This window comes from Oreochromis niloticus, linkage group LG2, assembly GCF_001858045.2.
Source record: "Oreochromis niloticus isolate F11D_XX linkage group LG2, O_niloticus_UMD_NMBU, whole genome shotgun sequence".
In the NCBI taxonomy this organism is placed as follows: Eukaryota; Metazoa; Chordata; class Actinopteri; order Cichliformes; family Cichlidae; genus Oreochromis; species Oreochromis niloticus.
In genome coordinates, this window is record NC_031966.2 from 2,172,031 (window position 1) to 2,196,356 (window position 24,326).

The 24,326-nt window shown below is 42.9% G+C and overlaps 2 protein-coding genes and 1 long non-coding RNA gene across 5 annotated transcripts; 2 read left to right on the forward strand and 1 right to left on the reverse strand.

Moving 5' to 3' along the window:
* The first annotated feature begins 1,982 nt into the window (after nt 1-1,982).
* tmem129 (transmembrane protein 129, E3 ubiquitin protein ligase) lies at nt 1,983-6,055 on the forward strand. 2 transcript variants are annotated; one of them, XM_003458106.5, is made up of 7 exons: nt 1,983-2,260; nt 2,769-2,827; nt 3,868-4,125; nt 5,078-5,238; nt 5,317-5,476; nt 5,557-5,629; nt 5,712-6,055. In XM_003458106.5, the coding sequence occupies exons 1-7, from the start codon at nt 2,056-2,058 to the stop codon at nt 5,897-5,899; spliced, it is 1,104 nt and encodes a 367-aa protein (XP_003458154.1). In that variant the 5' UTR covers nt 1,983-2,055; the 3' UTR covers nt 5,900-6,055. The 2 variants fall into 2 exon arrangements, with proteins under 2 accessions (XP_003458154.1, XP_019218163.1); XM_019362618.2 differs by having other exon boundaries at nt 2,146-2,282.
* atoh8 (atonal bHLH transcription factor 8) lies at nt 5,771-21,158 on the reverse strand. Of its 2 annotated transcripts, XM_005463118.4 has the most exons (5): nt 19,373-21,158; nt 18,411-18,566; nt 16,494-16,685; nt 11,640-11,784; nt 5,771-8,426 (listed from the first exon to the last, which is right to left on the reverse strand). In XM_005463118.4, the coding sequence occupies exons 1-4, from the start codon at nt 20,000-20,002 to the stop codon at nt 11,704-11,706; spliced, it is 1,059 nt and encodes a 352-aa protein (XP_005463175.1). In that variant the 5' UTR covers nt 20,003-21,158; the 3' UTR covers nt 5,771-8,426; nt 11,640-11,703. The 2 variants fall into 2 exon arrangements, with proteins under 2 accessions (XP_005463175.1, XP_019218169.1); XM_019362624.2 differs by lacking the exon at nt 11,640-11,784 and having other exon boundaries at nt 19,373-21,154.
* Nucleotides 21,159-21,260: 102 nt separating this feature from the next.
* LOC112847553 (uncharacterized) lies at nt 21,261-23,199 on the forward strand. The gene is made up of 3 exons (XR_003221152.1): nt 21,261-21,340; nt 22,259-22,513; nt 23,031-23,199. It is a non-coding gene; the product is annotated as an uncharacterized LOC112847553 (long non-coding RNA).
* The last annotated feature ends 1,127 nt before the right edge of the window (nt 23,200-24,326 follow it).

Here is a 24,326-nt window from a genome sequence, read left to right on the forward strand (position 1 = left end):
TGTTGTTCTTCTCTCCTGTGACACCGCCAACTTTCCATTCTCTCGTCTACCTTCTGCCTCACTACAGATCACAGTGCTGTCTTCAAACATCATGGTCCATGGACACTGACTTCATCTGTACGCCTGTCCATCAACACAGCAACCAGCAGTTGGGCTTCATGGCGAGAAAGAATGTTCTGAGCCTTTGTTTTTGCAGATTGTCACCTCTCTTCTTCAACAACAACTCCATCTGTATCACAGCTCTGCACATCACCCTTGTTCCTGGAAATAAATAAGTACAAATCCGTTCCTCAGGCATCCTCTCGCTCTCTAAGCTTGTGTCAAACAATTTGGTTAAAAAGTCCAATGCTGTAGACATCTCCATACCTACACAGGTACCAACATCTGTACCAACTCATCTTCATAGCTGCCTCCTCTTTACCAATCCTCTGTATTTCCTGATTCACAGGAACACATTTTCTTCACTCGTTAGTACATTCCCATCTCTGTCTTAACTGGATTTTATCCAGCAAGATGCCAACATGTTGCCAATGTGTCTACATTTATAAATTACTCAGCAATTATTTGCTAACTTCCAACGATTGTTCTCAGTTCATTCTATATCAGACTCTGACTGTTTGCAGAATGATTGTCTCCTGTCAGGCAACCCTACGTGCAAGCGCTTTGGTGACAGTGGGAAGGAAAAACTCCCTTTTAACAGGAAGAAACCTCCAGGTGAACCAGGCTCAGCAGCCATCTGCTGTGGTAAATGGTAAATGGCCTGTATTTATATAGCGCTTTTATGGTCCCTAAGGACCCCAAAGCGCTTTACATATCCAGTCATTCACCCATTCACACACACATTCACACACTGGTGATGGCAAGCTACATTGTAGCCACAGCCACCCTGGGGCGCACTGACAGAGGCGAGGCTGCCGGACACTGGCGCCACCGGGCCCTCTGACCACCACCAGTAGGCAACGGGTGAAGTGTCTTGCCCAAGGACACAACGACCGAGACTGTCCGAGCTGGGGCTCGAACCGGTAACCTTCCGATTACAAGGCGAACTCCCAACTCTTGAGCCACGATCGCCCCGTGACTGGTTGGTGTTCAGGGGAGGAAGATGGGACAAAGACACGCTGAGAAGAGAGACAAAGATTAAAATGAACTAATGAGTAAATGTGTGCAGTGCATAAACACATATGATAGTTTTGTGTTTCAGTATTGTAAATACACTATATTGCCAAAATTATTCTCTAGAGCATCCAAATCATTGTATTCAAGTGTTCCAATCACAGATCCACAGGTGTATAGGATCAAGCACGTAGGCATGCAAACTCAGGAGCTCAGTAATAGGATATCACCTGTGCAAAAAGAGAGTCTTGAAATTTCCTCTCCACTAAATGTTCTACATTCAGCTGTTAGTGGTATTATAACACAGTGGGAGCGACTGAGAATGACATCAACTCATCCATAAAGTGGTCAGCCAAGAGCGGGGTCAGCAGATGCTGAGGTGCTCTGTACGCACAGGTTCCCAACTTCCTGTAGTCAGTCTCTACAGACCTCCAAACTTCATGTGGCCCTCACTTTAGATCACTGCATAGAGAGCTTCATAGCCGAGGAACTGCATACAAGGCTTACATGACCAACCACAAGAGGCCGGCCACCCTGGTACGAGTCAAGATCCCCAGGCGTCCAACAAGTTTGGTGTGGAAGAACTTGACTGGCCTGCACAGAGTATTGACCCTAACCCTAGAATTAGACCTGAGACTGTGAGCCAACTGTCTGGCCTCACAAACGCACTTCTAGAAGATTTTCCCATGAGCACGCTCCTACTGTGGAAAACCTTTACAGATGAGCTGAAGCTGGTATCGCTGTAAAGTCACTGAGGTGCATATGTGTGAGAAGGCAGACGAGACTTTCGGGTCCTCTTCTTAAAGCCGGTAGGGGGCGGTGTTTGAAAACTCGGTGTTTGAAAACGGTATAAAAACAGCGTCGAAGAAAATAAAAGACGACGAAGAAGAAAACGTATGAGGAAGTGAGGCACCGTAAATATACTCGGACCTTGGCAGTAGTATGGAGAGCCCAGAGTTGTCTTTTACTTTGGCTTACATCGTCCTCTCCTTCTGTTTCGTGTTCACACCCACTGAGTTCCGCTCGGCCGGTCTCACCGTCCAGAATCTGTTTTCGTCGTGGCTGGGCAGCGAGGATGTGGGCTTCATCCAGTATCACATTAGAAGGACCAGCATCACCATTCTGGTTCACTCCGCGCTGCCTTTAGGTAAACTCTCGCTTTCACACAGGTGTGTTTGTTCCCCGGAATCCACGTCGTTGGTTAGCACGTAACATGACAGCTTTTTCCACGTCACACACACAGTGGGTGTTATAGAGAGCCGCGCAGTGTTGTCACCATGCCAGAAGCTTCAGTTCGGTACTTGGTAACATTTTCGAAATATGGGTTAAAAAAAGAAAAATAAGAGGCATTAAAAAATTAGAACAGATTAAATAAGTGAATAATTTGTATTTTAAATCCACGCACAGGTCAGTAATGATGGAGGACACACCCGTGGGAGCGATTCATACACTTTTATTTTGAGCTTTTAAATCAGCGCTTGGCAGTAGACACGGTTTTTATATACGAGACACCCGAACAGACGACACAGTGTCTGACCTGGTCTTGGTTTTTTCTGTGCACCCCGGCAGCAGTCACGGTGATGTCTGTGTAACTGATAAACCTGGAGCAGGGTTCGTGTGTTTGTCTGACGCTGTATTGTTTCTTCTTTCTGCAGGTTACTACATGGGAATGTGTGTCGCTGCTCCAGAAAAAAACCTGGGCTACATTTACCAGGTGGGTTGGCTGACTGACTGCAGCCTGCACAGGGCCACACCCTCTGTTGTGTACTTAAGGAAACACATTAATGTTGATGTAGATGCATTTGGAGAGTGAGCCTTACTGTGAGTTTACGCTGGCTTATATAAAACATTTTGATGTTATCAAAAAACCAAAATGCATCAATTAAGTAAAAACACACGACCCAGGGCTTTGGAGTCGGTCATTAACTGTTGTCCTTTCAGGTTAGATGTAATGTTACTTTGTGTCACCACTGTTTTTAAGCAAAGTCAGAATATGGCTCGTTAGCATTCGCAGTATACATTCTTCTTTTTTCAGAAAAACCACTTTATCCACGTTATCTCACTGGTAACGGTGCCAGTCGAAGTCTGACACAGAAGCAGGCTGACCAGCAAATGGCAGCAGAGCATCTCTCTGATATTTATTTAAACCAAAACTCTTCCAAACAGAAGAAACGGCTCCTCTCGTGGTTACGAGCTGTTCTGTTGACGTCATCATTCATCTTTTTTACTGTAACACGTGTCCACACTCTGTTACACAGCTTGGGGGAAAGTGATGTAACTGTGTGTGACAAACAGTGCATTTTCCACTGATTGTGTGTATGATTTTTGCCTTGTTGATCATAGTAAGCTGCAGTGGGCTGCGACATGAAGGATCCACATGTGCACACTTATGCTTACAGCTTTTTAGCTGACTCATTCCTGGTGCAGCTGCTGTAGCAGTTTTGAAGAAAACCTAATCGGGCATCAAATTTCCACGAGGGTTTCATGACTCTGTGGGGTAGAAAGTTTGAATTAATACAGCAAATGGCTTTATTATAGCACATTTGATACATTGAAAAAACAAGTCTGTTTTTCCACGATGTAATCTGTAGAAATAACCAGAACACAAGAGCCAAAGAGCAAAAACTTGGAATCATTTTGTTGTTGTTGTTGTTTGTTTGTTTGGTTTTTTTAGTGGTCAGATGTAAAGTCTTTCGTACTCTCTTGATCATGAATCTGAAACAGTTATTACGATCTCTTGTGTTGTTTCTCCAGGTTAGTGACAACTGGAGAGCGTTTCTCCTTCTGTCTCTCTGCCTCCAGTTGGTCAGCTGGATAATTGTCTTCTACTGGTCCCGGGGTCGCTGGCACAATCATCCAATCAGTAAGATGCTGCAGGCCCATGTGCAGCCCCCTTTCTCCAGCTGGGGCTCTGTGGCAGTCAGCATCAACACCGAGTTCAGACACATAGATAAGTTTGCTACAGGAGCACCTGGAGCTAGAGTCATTGTCACTGACACCTGGGTGTTAAAGGTGAGTGTTAATAAATATATAAGTGCGTATAGCTTTTTTTTTTGGAGATGCCCTCATAGCAAGGCAACTGCACAGCTCTAGTTTCATGCACTGCAGAGAAACTCTGTGCTCTCCTACGAGTCTCAGTTCTCAGGACAACAGTCCAGAAAGTCCTATCAGGAAAAAAAAATTATCTCATAAATATCTTTTTTCTTCAGCCTCTTCTCGATATTGTCAGAGAGAAACGTGTAAAGGACTGTTTTTGGTAGAGTGTTGATCATAAATGAAACAAAGTATCTGTTTGTTTATGCTTTTATAAAGTAAAGTCTGTGGTTAAAGGAGTCACAGCTGATTGGCTCCATTACAGATTTGAGATCCATCACAGTTAAGAACCGTTATCACAGAAGGAACCTTGACCCCGTTCAGTTGAAAACTGATGATATTTATTATTGCCATTGTTTCCCTGCCCTCTTCGTCTCCAAGGCAACCATTTCAAAGACGGAAAAATTGCAGATTGGTTGCATATTGTTGCAGTAACATTGTTGCAGTAACAGTGATTCTGTGCAGAGCGAACAAACAGGCCTGAACTACAAGGAAACAGAGAGACGGGCTGTGGGCTTCCATCTGTAACGCTGCACTATCCATTGTGATGATTAACTGACCAACTATACAAATCAATTATGAGCTTTTCATGTAATAATGTTGGTACATAAATATTTTTACAGCATCTTCACTGGTTTTCTGTTATCCTGCATCTTAATATGTTTAGTTTTTTAAAAAAGTTATTTATTTATAGAACAGGGACTTGGTAACATCGCTGCATTTCAGCAAAAATCCAACTGCTGCCTTGTGCACATGAGCTGCAGCTAGACTTTGTCTGCTCAGGCTTTGAAGACACTTGTCTTTTCTAAATGATCCAAAGAAGAAGGAATGTAACATCTGTGCAGGTCTGACCCTCTCCGTCTGCTTCTAGGTGACCACGTATCACATTTACATGGCCCTGCAGAGAGATTGCCACGTCACAGTGACAGAGTCCACACAGCACCACCTGAATCCAGATTCAGCCTCCCCCACAGAGATCCTGACACTGAGAGTTGACAGCATTAACCCTGCTGTCACACCATTCAATATCAAGTATGTGTTGTCTCGACAAAACTGCACGTCTCGTGTCAAAACAACGAGAAATCAAATCATCTTTCCCACTCGTTCCAGGCTCAACTCTACGGAGTACGCAGAGCTCCGCGAGAAGCTCCGGGCTCCCATCAGAAACTCTCCTAATGTGGTGATCCATCAAACGCTCAGTGAACTCTTTTTGGAAACGTTCAAGGCTCAGGTGGACCTCAATCAGCCGTACGTCCTTCCCCGCGGACAGGTACACTTTGCTGCATTCATCAAATTGTGTCCAGTGCTGAGATGAGATGAGTCAGAAGCATGTGCTGTGTGCGTACACAGGAGGTAGAGCCCTGTATCGGCTGCATGCAGGTTCCAGCAAACACCAAACTGGTCATGCTTTGCCACGAAGCAGGTAAAACTACGCTGATTGTTTTTTTTGGGTGGGTTCATATATGCTCGTGTAACTACGCCTGTGTGATTGCTGTCTGTTACAGAGACCGATGATGACGATTCAGACTGCCAGCAGTGTCACTGCAGACCCATGTGGTGTCTGTTGTGTCTGGGTCGATGGTTCGCCAGCCGTCTAGACGAGCAGACACCGGAGACGTGGTTGTCCAGCAGGGTTCCCTGCCCTACATGTAGAGCCAAGTTCTGTATTCTGGATGTGTGTGCAGTCCGATGACGGGCACACATCTCCCCCCACACTGACTTTTAATGTTTCGAATGTTGACCAAGGGTTTCTGCTCAACATCCTCCAACAAGAGCGACACCTGGACTGGATGTGATTGTTTTTATTTCTGCTTTTATGGAAACGAAATAAAAACAATTCTATGAAGTATCATTTATTTCATATTTATATGTTGTTACAGCACCCAATTTTCTCATGAGGGGCCCTTTCTGCATCTTTTCTTATGCAGCGTAGCAACAAATATGAAGTGGAGATATCATCTGAATTTCAGGAGCGGGACCACTCCTCCTTCACGCCCCCTCCGGCCTCAAGCTATAAACCCCCCCCTTCTCCAATACCTGCTGTTCTCATTTTCATTCCCCCCCCCCCACAGTTTTCCCTCTCTTCTCCCCTCTTCCTTTCCTTTCCTTCATTCATTTCTCGTTAGTACACGGGGATCTGCCCGGCCTGGGAGCCGTCGCCAGTCCCCTTCGAGGCCTTCCCCAAACCGCAGCACCAGTTCACACTTCCTCATCCCTCATCGGCCATCGTTACCGAGGATGTGGTCCCAGCTAGTGAAATAAGTAAACATGATGATGTGACATTTATCATGTAAGGGCAAAATTCTGATTACTTTAATGTGGAGTGAAACTTTACAGTTTAGTAAAGTTTAACTCAACTTGATTTATATTTTAAATGTTTGTATGAATACCAAATATTGAAAATGGGTGTAAATAATAAATGTTCTGATATGAACATTGAAGGAAACCTCACAGACATGGATAAACCTGCCGCCTGCAGTGGATTAAACAATGCTTGGAAACGGGTCACACATCCAATCAGTGCCAGTCTTTCATTAAGCATTTGCATATCTGAGGCCCGACACTGAGCTAAAGCTACACTGCATGTAAAAAACATGAGTTTAGTTCAGTTGTGTGTTCATGATCACTCAGTTTGTATTCAGTGAAACCCTCACCGTGATCACCTGATTATCACTGTTTGTTTTTGTTTTTCAAATAATACCAACAGATAATAGGCACCAGTAATAAATGTTTTCTCTATGTTTTTGATAAGAAGGCAAAAACAGCGTCTGCTACAGGAGTCCTGCGGTTTCACATTAGCATCACTTCCTAGCAGCCAACAGGGGGCAGATGTCTGTGGATTCTCTTCATCTGTGACACTTTCATTATGAGTTTGCAGTTCTTACTCTAATTGTAAGTCATTCAGTAGATATATAGAAGGATACTTTATTGATCCCATCAGTGTCCCTCCCCATCAACGGGGACCCTCGTGCTCGGGCGGAAACTCGACCTCAGTCATACTCCACCGTGGACACAGACAGATGGAGAGCCGAGGGGGGGTTCACCACTGCGTGGTCATAATCCGACTTTCCGAGTGGGAAATTCAAGTCGGAGCGTTCTATAAACGATTTCTGACTGGGAACTCACCATTACCCCGGCCCAGATGTGTAGAAAGGTACAATTCAAGCTTTTGACAGTGACTCCCGTGTGTGGACCCAGTGCAGAGCTTCTGGCTATGGACGAGGTATCATCCACATTTGCACATGGACAAAGATATTATTGACAGAAGAAGGTGATTACACTTATTAGTCTTCATTTATCTGATTGTTTTTTATTCAGAACTATTTATGTTGCACACCTGTTTCTGACAGAGTGACAGTGAAAAATCACCAAGTCCATGAAAACTAAAACATTGACTCAGATCAGAAGCTAGTGTCGTGTTTTATAAGGTTTGTGTGGGACACAGTGGGCCCGTGTATTCTTGACTTTGTTCTTAAACCTTTCTTTTGTTAAGTGCTGTATCACTATAGGTTCACTATATAAACTGAGGTGGTTCTTTAGGATAGCGCCGGCTGCCAACACTACAGATAAAAACCAAAGAGGAGGAGCTGTGACAGAATATATTATGGGACAGAAAAATGAATGTGACAACACTTCGGTGCGGTTGGAATATATCATTTATTTATTGAATGTATTTATTTTAATTCCAAATCTGTATGGCCATTCATTCATACTTTCTCTCACCTTAGGATTTGTACCTTAGTTTTAGCATCGTTCACATTTAATGTTGAATTCATACAAGAAATCAAGATGTTTAGTAATGTTGCTTAAAATGATATACAGAACAGAGTAGCAAAAAAACCTAGATTTATGTAAACATTGTCATATTATTGGTTAAATATTTAGGTAACTGCCATGTCGGGTAAATTAAGCAAGGTTAGAATGATCATTGTTCACATATTTGTAAACACTACTATCTATTATTAATAATTAGTCCTGATGAACCTTCTGTCCACCAGGAAAACACATTATCAGCTATTTCTCAGGAAATCTAAATTGTATCTGAATTACATGAGCCTGTTTGTTTTTACAGTAAATGCTACTGTTTCATGCTTTTTTCATTCAACACAGTGCAACAGTAGAGTGTAACCTGAGGCTGGCTGTGTGATCATGCAGTGAGAAGAGGTGATTCTGGTAACAGTAGTCTCAAAACATCATACATCCTCGGGCATTCTTCCAACCTGCCAAAATAAAATCATTTCAATTAATAAAGGAATGCAAACGTGCATTTATTGTGTGAGCTACATGAGGAAGCATGTGATGAGGAAACGTTCATTTAGATTTAAACCAATGCATGACAAAATGTGATTGTGAATAGAAGATAAGACAAGAATCCAATCCAATGTTATTTATACAAATCCCAACAACAGTCACCTCTATATTGTAAGGTCGACCCTACAATACTACATACAGAGAAAAACACAACAATCATATGACCCCCTATGAACAAGCACTTTGGCGACAGTGGGAAGGAAAAACTCCCTTTTAACAGGAAGAAACCTCCGGCAGAACCAGGCTCAGGGAGGGGCGGGGCCATCTGCTGTGATCAGCTTGGCACTCTATTATTATTTTTCATGTAGCAACAAACGCCACATGAAAAATTACCTTCTTCTGATATTAAAGTGAAAAGTAGCTGAGAATCATTGTTTACGTATACTGTCACATACTGTATTTATATGGTAACTGGACTGATGGCTCTGTTTGGACTGAGCTTTTCTACTCTCCCGGAGCACTCAGGTCTGTACAACACGCCACATTCACCCAATCACACCAGCACGTTCTTTTATACTTCAGTGCTGTTTAGCTAACATTCACGATGGACGCATCAGAGAGCAACTGGGGGGTAGTATCTTGCCCAAGGATATTTGGCATGCAGATTAGTGGGAGCCCAAACCAGCTGAGGTGGTTGGGGATCTGACAAGGATGCCTCCTGGGAGCGGTGTTCTGGGCATGTCCCACCGGGAGGAGGCCCCGGGGCAGACCCAGGACACGCTGGAGAGATCATATCTCTCTGCTGGCCTGGGAGTCTCCCCAGATAAGCTGGAGGGGTTGGCTGGGGAGAGGGAGGTCCGGGCTTCTCTGCTTGGGCTGCTGCCCCTGCGACCCGGACGAAAATGGATGGCTGGACTAGGGGGAGCCAAGGATCGAACCCACAACCTTCCAATCAATGGCTGACCTGCTCTACCACCTGCGCTACAGCCATATACCAATGTGAACTCGTACCGCACTTATTTGCTGCATAGCACTGTTTGAACGTTGATGAGGGATGTTGGGACCTCGAGGACATCCCAGCTTAATTTGTCAAAGTGGGATTCAGACCAAAGACAGCAGTGACCGATTCAGTAATATGTTTTGAGGTTTCCCAAACACCTAAACACTTAACAGTGGCAATATGAATACAAAATACTATTTTCCTGTTATACAGGAATTTACCAGGAATATGCACATTTATTTGCACAGCCTGGTGATGCTCGAGATGTAACAAATTATCCTTGCATCCAATTTAGAAATGACAACTTCACTGCCTCATAGTTATATGCCTCATACTAATGTATATTCCTTGCCTGCTTAACTGTCATAAATACCTCATGGTTTTAATGGTTTCCTATGGTTTGGTTTCTTTACTGCTGGTTTGTTATAACTTGTTTTTTTTCCTAAGAAATACTTGAACCCACTTGCAGACCTCCAAAGTCTGACCCGGTGAGATCGCTGTCGTGACGTTTACATGAAAAGTGACCAGGGTGCCTTTAAAGGTCCCTAGTTATCTTTTTGTAAATATGATTAAATATGGCAACTTGCAGGAGTCCTGGACGTTTCGTTAATATTTTAATTAGCCAATACTTTGACATGTTTTGATGCATCTTGTCAGGATTTGCGTCGTGTGGAGGCGAGGAAGTGACCCAAACGCAGGACTCGTGGATAGTGAAGAACTGAAGATGGTTTATTATGAAGCGTGGATGAACAGGGCAGGAACGAAAGGACTGACTGGCTGAAAGACTGAATGGCTGGCTGAACTGAACGCAGGCGGAAACGACAACATAACATCAATGACACGACAGTGAATGAGTGGAAACAGAGGACTTAAATACACAGACTGTTGAGGATGATAATGAGAGACCGGTGAGTACACAGCTGAACATAATCTGGCTAATAACACAAGAGACGAGCTGACACAGGAAAAGCAGGAAGTGAGAACATTGATGTGGCAACATAACCTAAACGTGACAAAACTGAAAACACTGGGTCACCGACCCAGGAACCCTGACACATCTATCCCCGTTACAGGTTTCATGCTCTCACATCTCTGATGTCTTCATGTTTACACTTTCATCAAGTCTGTCAAATCTGAGACAGACTGGACAGTGTTCATCCATGTGTCAGTATTAGGTCACATTAATAGTACCACCCAGTGATGAGTGATTTCACACCTGAAATACACAAACATATCATCACTGTGTTTTGTTGTGTATTATAGAAGCTAGATTCAACAATTTTGCTTTGAAAAGTATTAGAATATGTCTGGCAGTATGTCCTCAGCATTGTCAGCTCCTTCAGCATCTTCAGATCCACTGACACAGATTTTTTTCTCCCAGCAAGAATCTCCTGCTTTAGGAGGATTTACGAGATATTCCACGGATGTTCAGCATTTATGACTTTCTGTCCGCCATCTTGGTTTTTAGTAAAAAAAACCTACCCTTCCCGTGAGTGGCCAACAGTATGCACAGGACGCGATGAAGGACTGGCGTCCACTGTGTTGGCTGATATGCAGCTATAACAAAAAGTCACATGCATATAGCAACCACTATAAAATCTGGTAAATATTAGGCCCCCCTCATCGTGCCACCAAGTAACAACAGGAAATCAGCGTTAGGTAACAAACATCATGTGGTCTACATGAAACGTTCATTGTTGGTTCCACACAGAAACATGACACATAATTACTGGGTATTCTATATCGCCACCTACTGGTCACAGGAATGTCACCAAGGTGAGGGCCGTGCCACTGTTGCTCACAGCTTTTACTGGTAACAACAATGTTTAAGTAGCAAATCTTAACTCGACAGCTAAAGGTGCCGATTGTGTAATGGTCCTTTATTCATATCATCTTTGCATCAGTCCGTTTACTGCTAAGCTGACTCTGAGCGCATTATTAAATACCAGAAGTGCCCTTATCTATATTTATAACACTGATATAATGAGAAAATATTGTTAATTTTACTTCTGTCTGCTCAAAACTATTTGTTAGAAAGTAAATAACAACCTTATAATTAGAATTATTAATATTGATATTATGAAGCTGTTATAAACATTCTCACAGCAACCGAAACAAAAGCGATGCAGCAAAATTAAACACACCAGAAACGATTAATGGTAGTGTATATAATCAGTATCACCCATAGTAGTACAAAGTGGCCTCTTCAGTGAACACAGATACAGCATGCTGCAGGTACAGAGGCTTCAACACTGGAAGAGGTTGCTTTTGAAGAGGTCAGCAGCATCCCCCTGTGAGTCGAGCTCCACGTCCCCATCCTGAGTCTTCTGACAGTTTATGAGTAAAGAACAGACAACAGGGTCAACTAATGTTGAAACTCTTCAACCACGTTATGGCTGTCGCCCTCCAGGTTTTTCCACCAAAAGCCACTCTGCAGCACCACAACATTCCCCTGACAAACGTTAGAGAAATCTGTTTATATTTCCTGCATTTAAAAGAAGAAAATATGAGCCGATATGTCGGAATAATATCGGACTCTAACCTGGTATTAGTTGTGTTGGTTAGAGTTACAGGATGGAAGCAAAACAGCTGCTGTGCCCTCCACACTGATGCTGCCACTACGTGATTAACTATAACTTTAACTTATATTTAGTATTGACATGGTTGTTGACGTGAGCTGAGCTGTGACGTGTGCATGCGACTGAAGAGTTTCAGCTTTAATTCAAGAGCTTTAACAAAAGTATAGCATGAACAGAACCTGCAGGCTCTTTGTTGCATACAAACAAAGCTTTTATTTTATAATTTTAGGATATGAAATGGCACAGCGGCAGTTAAAACCTGTTTTTTGTTCAGTCTTCTTTGTCCTGAGTATGTGTGACCTTAGAGCCAATGAAACAAAAAGGTTTTTTTCCTGCTAAACGTGTATACAGACTCAGAGGCTCTGAGAAAAGCGCACACACACACACACACACACACACACACACACACACACACACCACTACCCCCTACCCTGTCTTTCCACCAGCTGCTGCTGTCTGACAAGCTGATGATGACTGTGTTTTTTCCCCTCCTTGTTTCAAAGTATGTTGGAGCAGATGGCCCGGAGAGGCAGAGTACGGGAATGTGTTAGAGAGACTGCTGGGGAATGTGCCAAGTCTGTGTGTGTGTGTGTGTGTGTGTGTGTGTGTGTGTGTGTGTGGTTTCAGTTCGCGTGCCTTCTCACTGCCCTCTGCCCTTTATGGCGCCAGCTTTACTTCCCCTTCACTCTAAACATCTGGTGTCTGGGGTTTACAGAACACGCACATGTAGACAGACACACATGTCCACATGCACACGCACGCACGCACACACACACACACACACACACACACACGCACACACACGCACACACACACAAAGCACAAAAAGCTAGCCAGCAGGGGAAAAGCCCTAAACTCGTTTACATCTAAAAGAGCAACGTGACCAGATTAGTGTGAAGTGCAGAAGTAAGAGTACACCGTCTCTGTGGTTCAACAAAAATCTTTCTCCTGCAACTCAAATGTGTAACGCTACGCAACATGTAAATAAAAAGTGCAATACCTTTCATACAAAATACAAAGTTGATATTTATTTTAAAGGGTTCAAAAAGTGAGTTTTTGAATTGACACATCCAGCACATTTCAGCACCAGCTCTTCCTTTAACTCCGCTCTGTGAGCTTTGGAGCATTAAGGAGAACGTTTGAAAGCCAGATATTTTCCCATGATGGGTAGATTTCAGTTGCTCAATAGTTTGACGCCATCTTTGTCCTACTTTCTGCTTGATACTTCATCAGATATGTTCAAAGGTTTAATATCTCTGCATATAAAATAGACAAAGTATGCAATGCTTTTGTTAAATGACTTGAATTAAAGGTGAAATTCTGAACTTTATACACATTTTGATTGTTTGATTTAAACTTAGTTGTGTTGGTCTACAGAAGCAAAATAACCAAGTCCAAATACTTTTGGCCTAACTGTATAAATACACAGCTGCCCTCTGGATTTGTTTCAGGAAGGGCATAAAAAGGGTGTAAAAACACTGACAAATCAAACGCTTGTGAAAAGGAAGCAGCCAAAGTAGTTTTTAGTTACTTCTTAAATATTTCTGTGTTTCAAACTTTTTATTCTCTTGCTAATTATGTCGAGCACTTAATGTCACAACCAGGTCAAGCATTGGGTGACTATTGAGTAGTACTCCTCCAATCACAGGTCTATATGAAGATTACTTCACTTCTTTATACATTTTTCCAATTTGGTTTTATTTATATAGCACATCAACAGTTACCTCGAGGCACTTTATATTGGAACCCAATAATAACACACAGAAAACAGAGAAAATGCACAAACCCAGATGACCCCCTACGAGCAGCGGTTTCCTCCCTTTTAACAGGAAGAAACCTCTGGCACAAACAGGCTGATGGAGTCAACTGGCACGAGCGGCTGGGGGTAGGTGGAGGAATACACAGTAATATAGATTTTACACCATCTACTAAAGTCCCCTGTACACCAACACACTGAAACTTGGATCAAACAATGTAGATGTGATGGAAGTGCAGACTTTCAGCTTCAATTTGAGAAATTCAATTCAATTTTATTTACACAGCGCCAAATCACATCAACAGTCGCCTCAAGGCACTTTATACTGTAAGGTAGACCCTACACTAATACAAAGGAAACCCCAACAATCATATGAGCCCCTATGAACAAGCACTTTGGCAACAGTGGGAAGGAAAAACTCCCTTTTAACAGGAAGAAACCTCCGGCAGAACCAGGCTCAGGGAGGGGCGGGGCCATCTGCTGTGAGAGAAGGAAGACAGGATATAGACATGCTGTGGAAGAGAGACAGAGATTAACAATAACTAATAATTAAATGAAGAGTGGTGTATAAACACACGGTGAGGAACTCAGTGTATGATCTGAAAATCCACTGAGTGTATTCCCATTCTGGGAATCCCCCAGCAGCCTACGTCTATTGCAGCATAACTAAGGGAGGATTCAGGGTCACCTGGTCCAGCCCTAACTAGTGCTCTAATAGGGTGATATGGTACTACAAGGTCATTAAGATAAGATGGAGCCTGATTATTTAAGACCTTGTATGTGAGGAGCAGGATTTTGAATTCAATTCTGGATTTAACAGGAAGCCAATGAAGGGAAGCCAAAACAGGAGAAATCTGCTCTCTCTTTCTAGTCCCTGTCAGGACTCTTGCTGCAGCATTTTGGATCAGCTGAAGGCTTTTCAGCGAGTTTTTAGGACATCCTGATAATAATGAATTACAGTAGTCCAGCCTGGAAGTAATAAATGCATGAACTAGTTCCTCAGCATCATATATACCATGTCTTAAAAATATCACTTAAAAAGCTTCTGTGTATTTTTTAAACTGTCAGAGTTGTTTTGTATTGAAACAAATATCTGTAGCTGGTTCTGTCTGGCAGCCCTAAACAGTTCATGCAATACTTTTATTAAATCCCCCAAAATCCATTCCTCTTAGAGACTGTGTCTGCTCACAGACCACCACAGACCAAACAAAAGCAACTTAAGTATAAAAAACACAAAGAAAGAAGAATTGAATAAAGAAATGTAAAAAATATTGGACCCCATGGAGAATACAAAACACAAAGTATGGGAGACAGACCTGAGGGGCATGCAGCCCTGATGTAAAAACACCTGAGGAGTAAAAAGAGAAATGTTCAGTGCATCGTTGGAAGAGCCTCTGCAGCCTCAGCCTATAGCAGCATAACTAATGAATGATTAGTTATGCTGCTAATTATCAGCTTTATCAAAAAGGAAAGTCATTAGTCAGTCAGCAGAGTGGGTGTCGTCTCCTGAGTCCACACTGGTAGCTCTGTCCACAGCAGCCTGACAGCTACAGTCCTGCCAACCTTCTCTAAATGTTGGGATGCTGTCTAAAACATATATAAAAACAGAATGCGATGATTTGCAAATCTCATGACCCCATATTTTACAGAAAACTGTCAAATAAACTGTTTAAATTGAGACATTTTACTATTTCCTAAAAAAATGAGCTCACTTTGATGGAAGCAGCATGTTTTAGAAGGAGCGGCAGGAGCTCAGGAGGTAGACTGTGTCATCTAATTGGAAGGTTGCTGTACCAGTCTGCATGCCAAACATCCTGGGGCAGAATACTAACCCCAGTGGCTCTGCGATGCATCTATCAGAGTATAACTGTGGGTAAGTGTTAGATAGCACTTAGGAAAAAAGTGCTAGCTTGAGTAGGTGACTGAGGCACATTATACACTTGAGTGCTCAGGCAGAGTAGAAAGATGCTAAGAACCAGTCCAAAAGCTGCGATGGCAGGAACAAAGTAAGTGGTGCTACAAAGAAACAGCTGGAGGAACATTTAGCAGCTAACCAGATTGATTGGAAACAGGTAAGTTACATAAGGCTGAGAGTGAGTACTGGATGATCCTCAGGTGTAGACATCGTTCTGTCATGGACATCACTGTGAACAGGCAAACGAGCGACATGTGAACATGATCCAGAAAGGCTGCTGTCATCTTTAGACCAAACCTCATTAAAAATGTTCTGCAGCCAGAACGCAGCACAGCATCAAGCTGTTCTACATGGGTTTGATTTTTAGTCTCATTTATCTTTCTTAATGCTTCTCTACAGTAAGCTGAGAGAAAACAGCATTCCAGTGACCGTCCTGCACATGTCGCATATCAGCAATCAAACAATCTCCAACAACGTGGGCCTCTCCAAACGTTCTCTGAGAAACGTTGCTGCCATCAAACACTTTTCTTAAACTGGCACACTTTCTCACGTTCTATATTGTACTGTGAATAAAATGTGGGTTTATGACAGTTGTTCCAAAACGTTCACGTACTTTTAGAAACTGCAGGAAGCAGAGTTAAGCCTGCAATGTGCTGTACTGGGATAATGTGGTACTATGGTATCTTTAACATATGATGGGGCCCAATCATTCAAGAACGTGTGTGATAAAAGCCTCTTTCATGTTAACCGTAAATGCATGTTTATGGAAAAGGAGTTCCAGCTCACCTTCCTCTTCTTGCTCCTTCCCTCAGCCTGCAGGGTCCGTGTGCACTGTTCAACACACTGAGAGAAGCTCACACTGCTGTGATCTGAACTGTAGTCCAGCTCAGCGAGCTGAGCCAGAGACAGGATGTAATTGCAGGCTATACGTAGTATCGCCAGCTTGGAGAGCTTCTGCCCGTACGAGTAACACGGCACCTAGAGCACGGTCCATGGTTGGAGGAAGGAAAAGAGAAGATTCTCCTTTAGCCTCTTCTCATTTATCTAAAGTGTCGTGCTGTTTTCAAAGAGAAACATATGGACTTACACTTTATTACTATTGTTAGTACATCACTTATTAGCTCATCAGGTGGTACCAAAGACAAAACTACATTTTCATTAAGTCTTTGAAGTTGAAGGAAACTGTCATTTCAAACTTGCAAACCTTTTCACCATGACTGCATTAATGGAAGTGAGTAATATCAGTTTGATTAGCTAGACCGTAAAAGTGATCTCCAGTAGATCTCATAAAGGTACCATATGTGAAATCTCCATATATGACCTCACAATGCTTCCACAATGTGTGGGTCAGGTTCTTCAGCAGCAGAGAGTGGAGCCTCCAGAGGGACAGTGATAAGGACGAGAATATAGAGTAGATACGGTGTTTACCCCTTTACACAGATAACAACTGCTGTCACATGTTGGAATATATTGTGAAACAGATTCAGAGATATACACTGATAAGCTTTACAAACTGAAGATATCAAATATATGAAGCAGGATATATGGAATCATGTAACTACAGAAAAAATCATAAGTAAGTCTAAATATGTCTTATATTTGAGCCGCCCTTCGCTTTGTCCACAGTGAGCTTCATGATACAGCCACCTGACATGGTTTCACCTCACAGGTGTGCCTGTCTGGGTTCACCTGTGGAGTTGGGAGTATCAGTTGTGTTGTGCAGCAGTCAGGTTGGTGCACAGCTGACAGCCTGTTTGACAACTGTTAGAATTCATATTATGGTAAGAACCAATCAGCTCAGTAAAGAGAAACAACAGTCCATTGAGTGCTATGATGAAACGGACTCAGCATCTCTGATAACTCCATCGAGACTGTTGGACAGCATTCCAGGTGACGACCTCATGAAGCTCATGGAGAGAATGAAAGAGTGAGCACGGGGGGCTGTTACGAAGAATCTGAAATCTAAACATGTTTTGACTTATTTCACAGCTTTATTGTTTACTACATAATTCCACATGTGTTCATTCACAGTTTTGATGCCTTCAGTGAGAATCTACAATGTAAACAGATAAACCAAAACTATTAAAGAGAGGTGTGTCCAAACCTTCGACTGGTAGTGTAGTACGATTTGTGGATAAATGTAGATTTTAATCAAAGGGAAGGGTTAGGTGTACAGCTTTATAAATGCTGTAAATCACAGAGCTGATACTATTTAACACCTTTTGCATGATTTATCCGTTAATTCTCTCTGAAAACTTAAGTAAAGTGCAGTCCCAATAGTTTCAAACCTTTTTCTCTTTGACAAAGTGCAAACAAAGGCTGAGGAAAACTTTAGGATGGTGGAGAGATAGTCACTCATCTACCCAGGTTTTCATCCTCTCAGCGTAGGAGTCGGTGAGACACCTTTAGAGTTCATGGACCTTCCTCTAACAGCTCAGTGACATGCACAGAGATTTGTACCGACTCTTTGTTAACACGTCCATCCCAGGTATTACTAAGAATATTCTTCATTTTGCGAAAGGTAATTAAAAAACAAGCTGAAATACATTTCAACCAAAATCTAATTAGAGACTGTTGAAGGAGAACGCGACTGTTTCTTTTTAGGGAGATGATGTGTGTCTCTCAGAAGATGAACCTGGCTGTCAACCAGCCATCATAAAACATATATTTGTACATAGAGGGACATTATAAAGTGAGTCTGACCTGTTTCCTCAGAGCCTCGAATGCAGCACTGATGGTATGGACACGGGTCCTCTCCCTGGCGTTTGCCAGCAGCCTCCTGGTCTGCTGGATGGCTTTGACTTCTGGAAGATGCCCAGATCCATCAGGACTCAACCCAATCCGCTTCCTCAGAGACTCCTGGTGAAACACGGGTCATGGGTACTTACTCTGGTAACAACCTTTGGATTGTGGACTATATTAAACACTGACGAGCAGATGTTTTTTCCTTTTATTTGATTACTTATCAGTCTATGAAATATATATTAAATTATTCCAGGAGACCTCTTAATCTAGAAAAGGTGAGAATTTTGGTGAAATCATAAATGGCTTTTAAGTCTGACAATTGAACTCTAATAACATGATGTTCACAACAAATTAAAGCAACTCTGAATTCTCTCTGTGGGGAAGTCAGTCAATGACTTGATTGGCCACATTTCTTATGAATAATTTTCAGTTGATTGAACAATTAATGAGGTAATTTTTAATATGTCCACAGTGACACAGTGAGCCAACATACAGAAGCATAAATATATAGATATATATCTACACCTCTACTCTTCTTTACCAGGTTGCTTCAGTGCATTGAGGGTTGCAAACATTATGCACAGCAGTTCTATTCAGCTGAGGTCTGGGTTGGGCTGGCTGTAGCTCAGGAGGTAGAGCAGGTCATCTACTGATCAACACTGGTGATTCAGTCCAGCCTACATGCCAAATGTCCTTGGGTAAGGTTCTAGTTGGAGGTTCACACATTGTTTCTGTACTTTGGTTTATTTTGTGGTCAGATGAATAATACCCCTTTTGGTTTATCTGTGGCTGTATTTAAATAGTTTTAAACCAGCTAAAGACCAGAGGACTGTTTATTATGTACTGGTACTTAAAACCTTTGAACTTAAAGAGGCTGTACATTCTTTTATACAAGATTATATGTGAAAGTACATATTCACCTTATGCGAAGGGACCTGTGGATCCATATGTTCGTGACACTCGGTGGACTGTGAGACTCTGGGGGCAGACTGGCCTGGGGACGCCTCTAAGGAAAACACCTGGTGACTGGCTGAGTTGCAGGTTGATGTTGAAGGAGGGAATATCGATTGAAGGCCCAGTTTTAGTCTGCTGGACAGAGGCTGGGAGATGGAGGTGGGCCAGTGGGAGATCTCTGGGTTAGAGAATGAGGAGGTGGGCACCTGGGAAACTTTGGAAGCAACAATAGGCACATTATTGCCAATTCTCATATCTATGGCACCACCACTCTGAGCTGCAGCCATGTCTTCCTTTAATCCTGACAGAATCCCTGTGGTACTGGCCATCGGCTCTTGTGACATCATCAGGTGTCTCTTGAGTGGAGCCAACTTGTGGATATTATGCGACTCCATATGGGCGTCATCTACCCAGTCTGCATCAGTCACATCAACTGTGTAGGTTTTCATCCTGTCGGGCTCGGGGCCATTGAAAAACCTTTTAGGTTCGCGGGACTTCCTCTTGAACTTCTTGTTAGTGCTAGGCACAGAGACCTGCTCTGGGTCTTTGTTATCAGGTCTGTTCCACATATTACTCAGAGGAAGGGGATTCTTCATTTTGCAATAGTTAGGGTAACAAACAGATAACGTAAAATCGAATTTGAACACAAAAAACGGTGATATTTGGAAATGTACATTAACTACAAAATCTTAAAAATTGTCCAGTAAATCATTTCAGTTCATTCACTGTGTAGGAGCGAGCATCAGCTGAACCTTCACCTCCTGGAAGAATGTGTTTCACTACTGCACAAAAAAGACTTTTGGTCCCAGTGTTTCATTCAGGAATACACCATTAGCTTATAACTGTGCAACACATGCGATTTCATTGCACGGACAACTGCACAATCGTGTGCATTACTTCAGTTTTACAAGCAGGTTTTCTGTGGCTCCACTCTGTCTTCATAGCAGGCTCCTGAATAATCCACGTTAGTACATAAAGCTGTGTAACATCTGCTGCTCAGTACAAGTTGTCCCTCTGGATGGAGAAGTGCAGAGCACTTATCCTCTGCTGTAAAGGTTTCTTTCTGTGAATGCAGTCCAGGCCTTCGCCTCAGAATTGGGGTTACAGTGGAACTGTCTGAGCGTGGCTCCAGTCAGTCTGCATAGCAGCACCGTGAATAACCCACACTGATACACACACTGAGCACAGATACGCTGGAGTGCAACTGCTGGACATAAAAATGAGAACAGCACATGAACAAAGTAGCAGCTCTTCAGGAGCACTATCACACTTCCATATGCAGTCACACACGCTACTCCTGCTCTATAAAACCACTTATTTACACTTTGCAAAGCAGCCGGGGGAGCAGACTCTCAGTAGAGTTGCAGGATTTTAAGAATAACTTTACATACTCTGCGTAAGTGTCAGCATGGTACACGGACACAGAGTCACACGGTAGTTTCCAAACACCTCAAACTTCCCTGAAGGAGTGTCAGCAGCAGTGATACCCCCGGTATCGATCCATCCCTCGGCGAACTTCTGGGCCCTTCTTAAGGAAAGCTCCGGTGTCGTGCTGAGGTTGGAAACTCGGTGCGCTGTAGGCAGTCGCTTCGAACAGTGATTTGCTCTCCCGGCGTTAAAAACTGTGAACTAGTTCACTGCCTGGATTCTCTCAGTTGTCACCGCACACATCGGGTCTGGTCCTCAGTGTCCCCCTGCTTCACTGCACGCGAATACAACCTCGCGCTCCTCCAGCTCCAGTCGCTGGCGTCTGACTGGCTGGAGCCCCCCCCCCTCTCCGCGCGCGTGCGCACGCACGCACGCACGCGAGGAAGGATTTGCACATAGGTTTGTTGACGTTTTGTTTTTTAACCACAACTTCGCTGTTGTAGCAGGACGTCCGCGACGAAACAGATCAACGGTGCCATATGCTGGCATGAGACTCACGAGCTGAGGTGCACGTGCTCATATGACGCTGCAAAACCTACAGTAAAAACTAATCTGCATATTAGACCGTATTTCAGTGTACCTGTGACTGAGATGACACAGTTCATCTTTCCCTGTGTAACCTGCGTAACTTCTCCTTGCTCGGTGCCACCACTGAGGGGTAGGGGCGCCACCAGGAATTTGGGGCCCCGTGAAAAAAAACACGTGGATACCGTAAAGCATGACAGCCCTAAAAGTATAAGTGAATATTCTACTTAGGTACATAGATATTTTTGCAAGGGTGTATGATAGTATAAATGCTTTCCCCACCTCCTAGAGCCCACATTTTTAGTGTACTGGAACTTATCTTTATCACTTTGTTAATGTTTATAATGTATTAACCTTCAGCCTTTCGGGTTGTGCCTACTATGCCTGGTGTATTATTGGTTATTCAGTTATGTCACCCGCCTGTTAGTATATTTTATTTGTATTTTGTGCTTTATATTTGTATTTATTATTGCTCTTAACTCATTCTGTGAAGCACTTTGGCATACCTGTGGTTCTTTAAATGTGCTATATAAATAAAATTGTATTGTATAAATGATAACATTATTAGATTGTTTTTACATTAATTGGTACCAAATACAAAAAAATATGTTAACTTTTTGGAAATGTCATCTATTTAAAAAAGTATTTTTATGGCTTAAACATTTTTATTTATAACATTAAGTATTGCTAAATATTACTTAATTTTTCCAAACAAAGTATAGCCAACTAAAACAATCTGTCATAGGCAGTGTGCAAAATATAATAGACACTTCTCCAAAAAGGCTCTGTTTGTGTGACTTATACTGATAATGAATTATTATTACAAAATACATGGAAAAAAAAAAAATATCTGTCAAGGCAAACGGCAGTACTCAAACTCAACATGCATTTATTTACAGAACCCCGATTCTGCATATACAGTAGTGAAAGGAAGGGGGTGCCAGGGGATCCAGGGAAAGGGAACCAAACTCTTCTGTTCACAGAGCCGGTCACTCACACGTCCCAGATCAAACTCCATGCTGACGCGCCTCACAAACACACTCATCACTCAACAAAGGTCCAAGGTGAACAGCAGGAATCCGACTCAGCCACCACCTTAAGCGGTGACCAATCAGATGAAGATGATGCGCAGCAGGTGAGCTGATTATCAGCAGGTACGTAGGAACCCGAGAGAAGTACTGTCCAGGCAGGGAGGAGTGCAGAGAAAAGAGAGAGACACACACACACACACACACACACACACACACACAATAACAAGCAGTGACAGGACACCAGAGAGGACTGCAGGACCATGACAATTTCCCAAGGAACCTCCTGCAATTAGACACATTTTTGGCAAAAGATTTTACTTCTTAAGAATCAGTGGAGCTGGTTCTGTGTCAGGAGTGTGGGTATGAGGGGATGGGAGCGGGACAGCCGACTGAGCCAGAGATTAGATCAGTATAGCATGGAAGCAGGTCGGCACATAACTGATTTAACATATATGTATTACATTTCACATTTGTAATTGGTGCAGGCAGGTGCATGTTGGCTAAAATAACAGAAACACATTACTTCAGTTCTAACAGAAAACAAACTAACTAATACTAAGAAAGTCAAGCAGTTTCTCTCATGTGAACTTTGCTATAAGTTTAATTTCCACCTGTCTCTCTTTCCTTTTTGAAACATCAGCTCTCAGCATCACCTTGGAGCACGTGCACCTGAATGAAACCAAACCAGTCTTTGTTGCCAAAAACAAAAGGACACAAATGCCATGAAACAAACACGTTTATAATTACCTTGTGAAGCAAACATTGATGATGACATGTTAATACTTTCTGTAAAATAAATAAATTTTTTAAAAAAACAACTATTTGACAGCTCTCCAAAAGTTGAATCTGTTCATCTGGACGTAGCGTTTTGTGGGAGAAACGTTTCGTCACTCATCCAAGTGACTTCTTCAGTCTCAGCTGACTGCAGGTTTCCCCAAACCTTATAAACAGGTTTCCCCAAACCTGTTTATAAGGTTTGGGGAAACCTTATCAGAATGTTATACGCAGGGCTGGGTATCGTCACTGATTTCTAGAATCGATTCGATTCCGATTCACAAGGTCCCGAATCGATTCCATCAACGATTCGATTCGATTTGAATCGGGGAAATTTTGCCTCAGACAGTCAGAAATATTATAATTTAGATCATGCATCTGTATAATGAAGACACTGGACTCAGCACGTTCGGGTGAAGTTCACCAACTTTACTTCGTTTCCCGGAAGCTTTGAATAGGGCATGAATGGATAACTTCAGAGAATTACACATCCAATCTTACAGGAGGTCTCACCGCTTGACCAGATCTGGTTATAGTCCCTGTTGGTCTGAGGTGGCTCCTATTTCTCCTCAGAAAACCCCTGTCTGTCTCTACCACATAAGATCTGGGAGCATTGGTAGGTCCAACTACTGCTCCAGTAGTTCCTTCAGTGGTAATCCACACTTTCTGTCCTGACGATAGTTCCGGAAGCGGTCTGACTCTGTCTGCGGTTGTAGTGTTTTGCCTGCTCACGCCTCCCCTCCTCATCCTTCTTGCGAAAAGCCTGTAAGTCGGGCCACTTTGGCACCAGCTTTGCCGCAGCTTGTGGCAGTGAGGTACACAGGTGTCTCCCCATAAGCAACTGCGCCGGCGAGAGCCCATGTTCCAGTGGGATGGCCATGTACACTAGCAGTGCTCTGTTGTAGTCACAGTCCTTTTTCCACAAGTCTTTAATGGTACGAACAGCGTGTTCTGCCTCCCCATTGGCTTGGGGGTACCTAGGGCTGCTCGTTTCATGTGTGAACTGGTACTCTTTGGCAAAGTGCTTGAAAAGTTCTGATGAAAATTGCGGCCCGTTATCCGATACCACAGTCTCTGCAACTCCATGTCTTGCAAAGGCCTCTTTTAAAGCATTAATAGTGACCTCTGCTGTTGTGTGTCTCAGTTCAGCTATCTCAATGTA

Coding starts and splice junctions, on each gene's coding strand:
- tmem129 (XM_003458106.5), top strand. CDS start 2,056: ATGGAGAGCCCAGAGTTGTCTTTTACTTTGGCTTACATCGTCCTCTCC. Junction 2,261..2,768: donor TCACTCCGCGCTGCCTTTAG/GTAAACTCTCGC, acceptor TTCTTTCTGCAG/GTTACTACATGGGAATGTGT. Junction 4,126..5,077: donor CTGACACCTGGGTGTTAAAG/GTGAGTGTTAAT, acceptor GTCTGCTTCTAG/GTGACCACGTATCACATTTA.
- atoh8 (XM_005463118.4), bottom strand. CDS start 20,002: ATGAAGAATCCCCTTCCTCTGAGTAATATGTGGAACAGACCTGATAAC. Junction 18,567..19,372: donor CACAGGTCCCTTCGCATAAG/GTGAATATGTAC, acceptor GTGTTTCACCAG/GAGTCTCTGAGGAAGCGGAT. Junction 16,686..18,410: donor TCGAGGCTCTGAGGAAACAG/GTCAGACTCACT, acceptor ACCGTGCTCTAG/GTGCCGTGTTACTCGTACGG.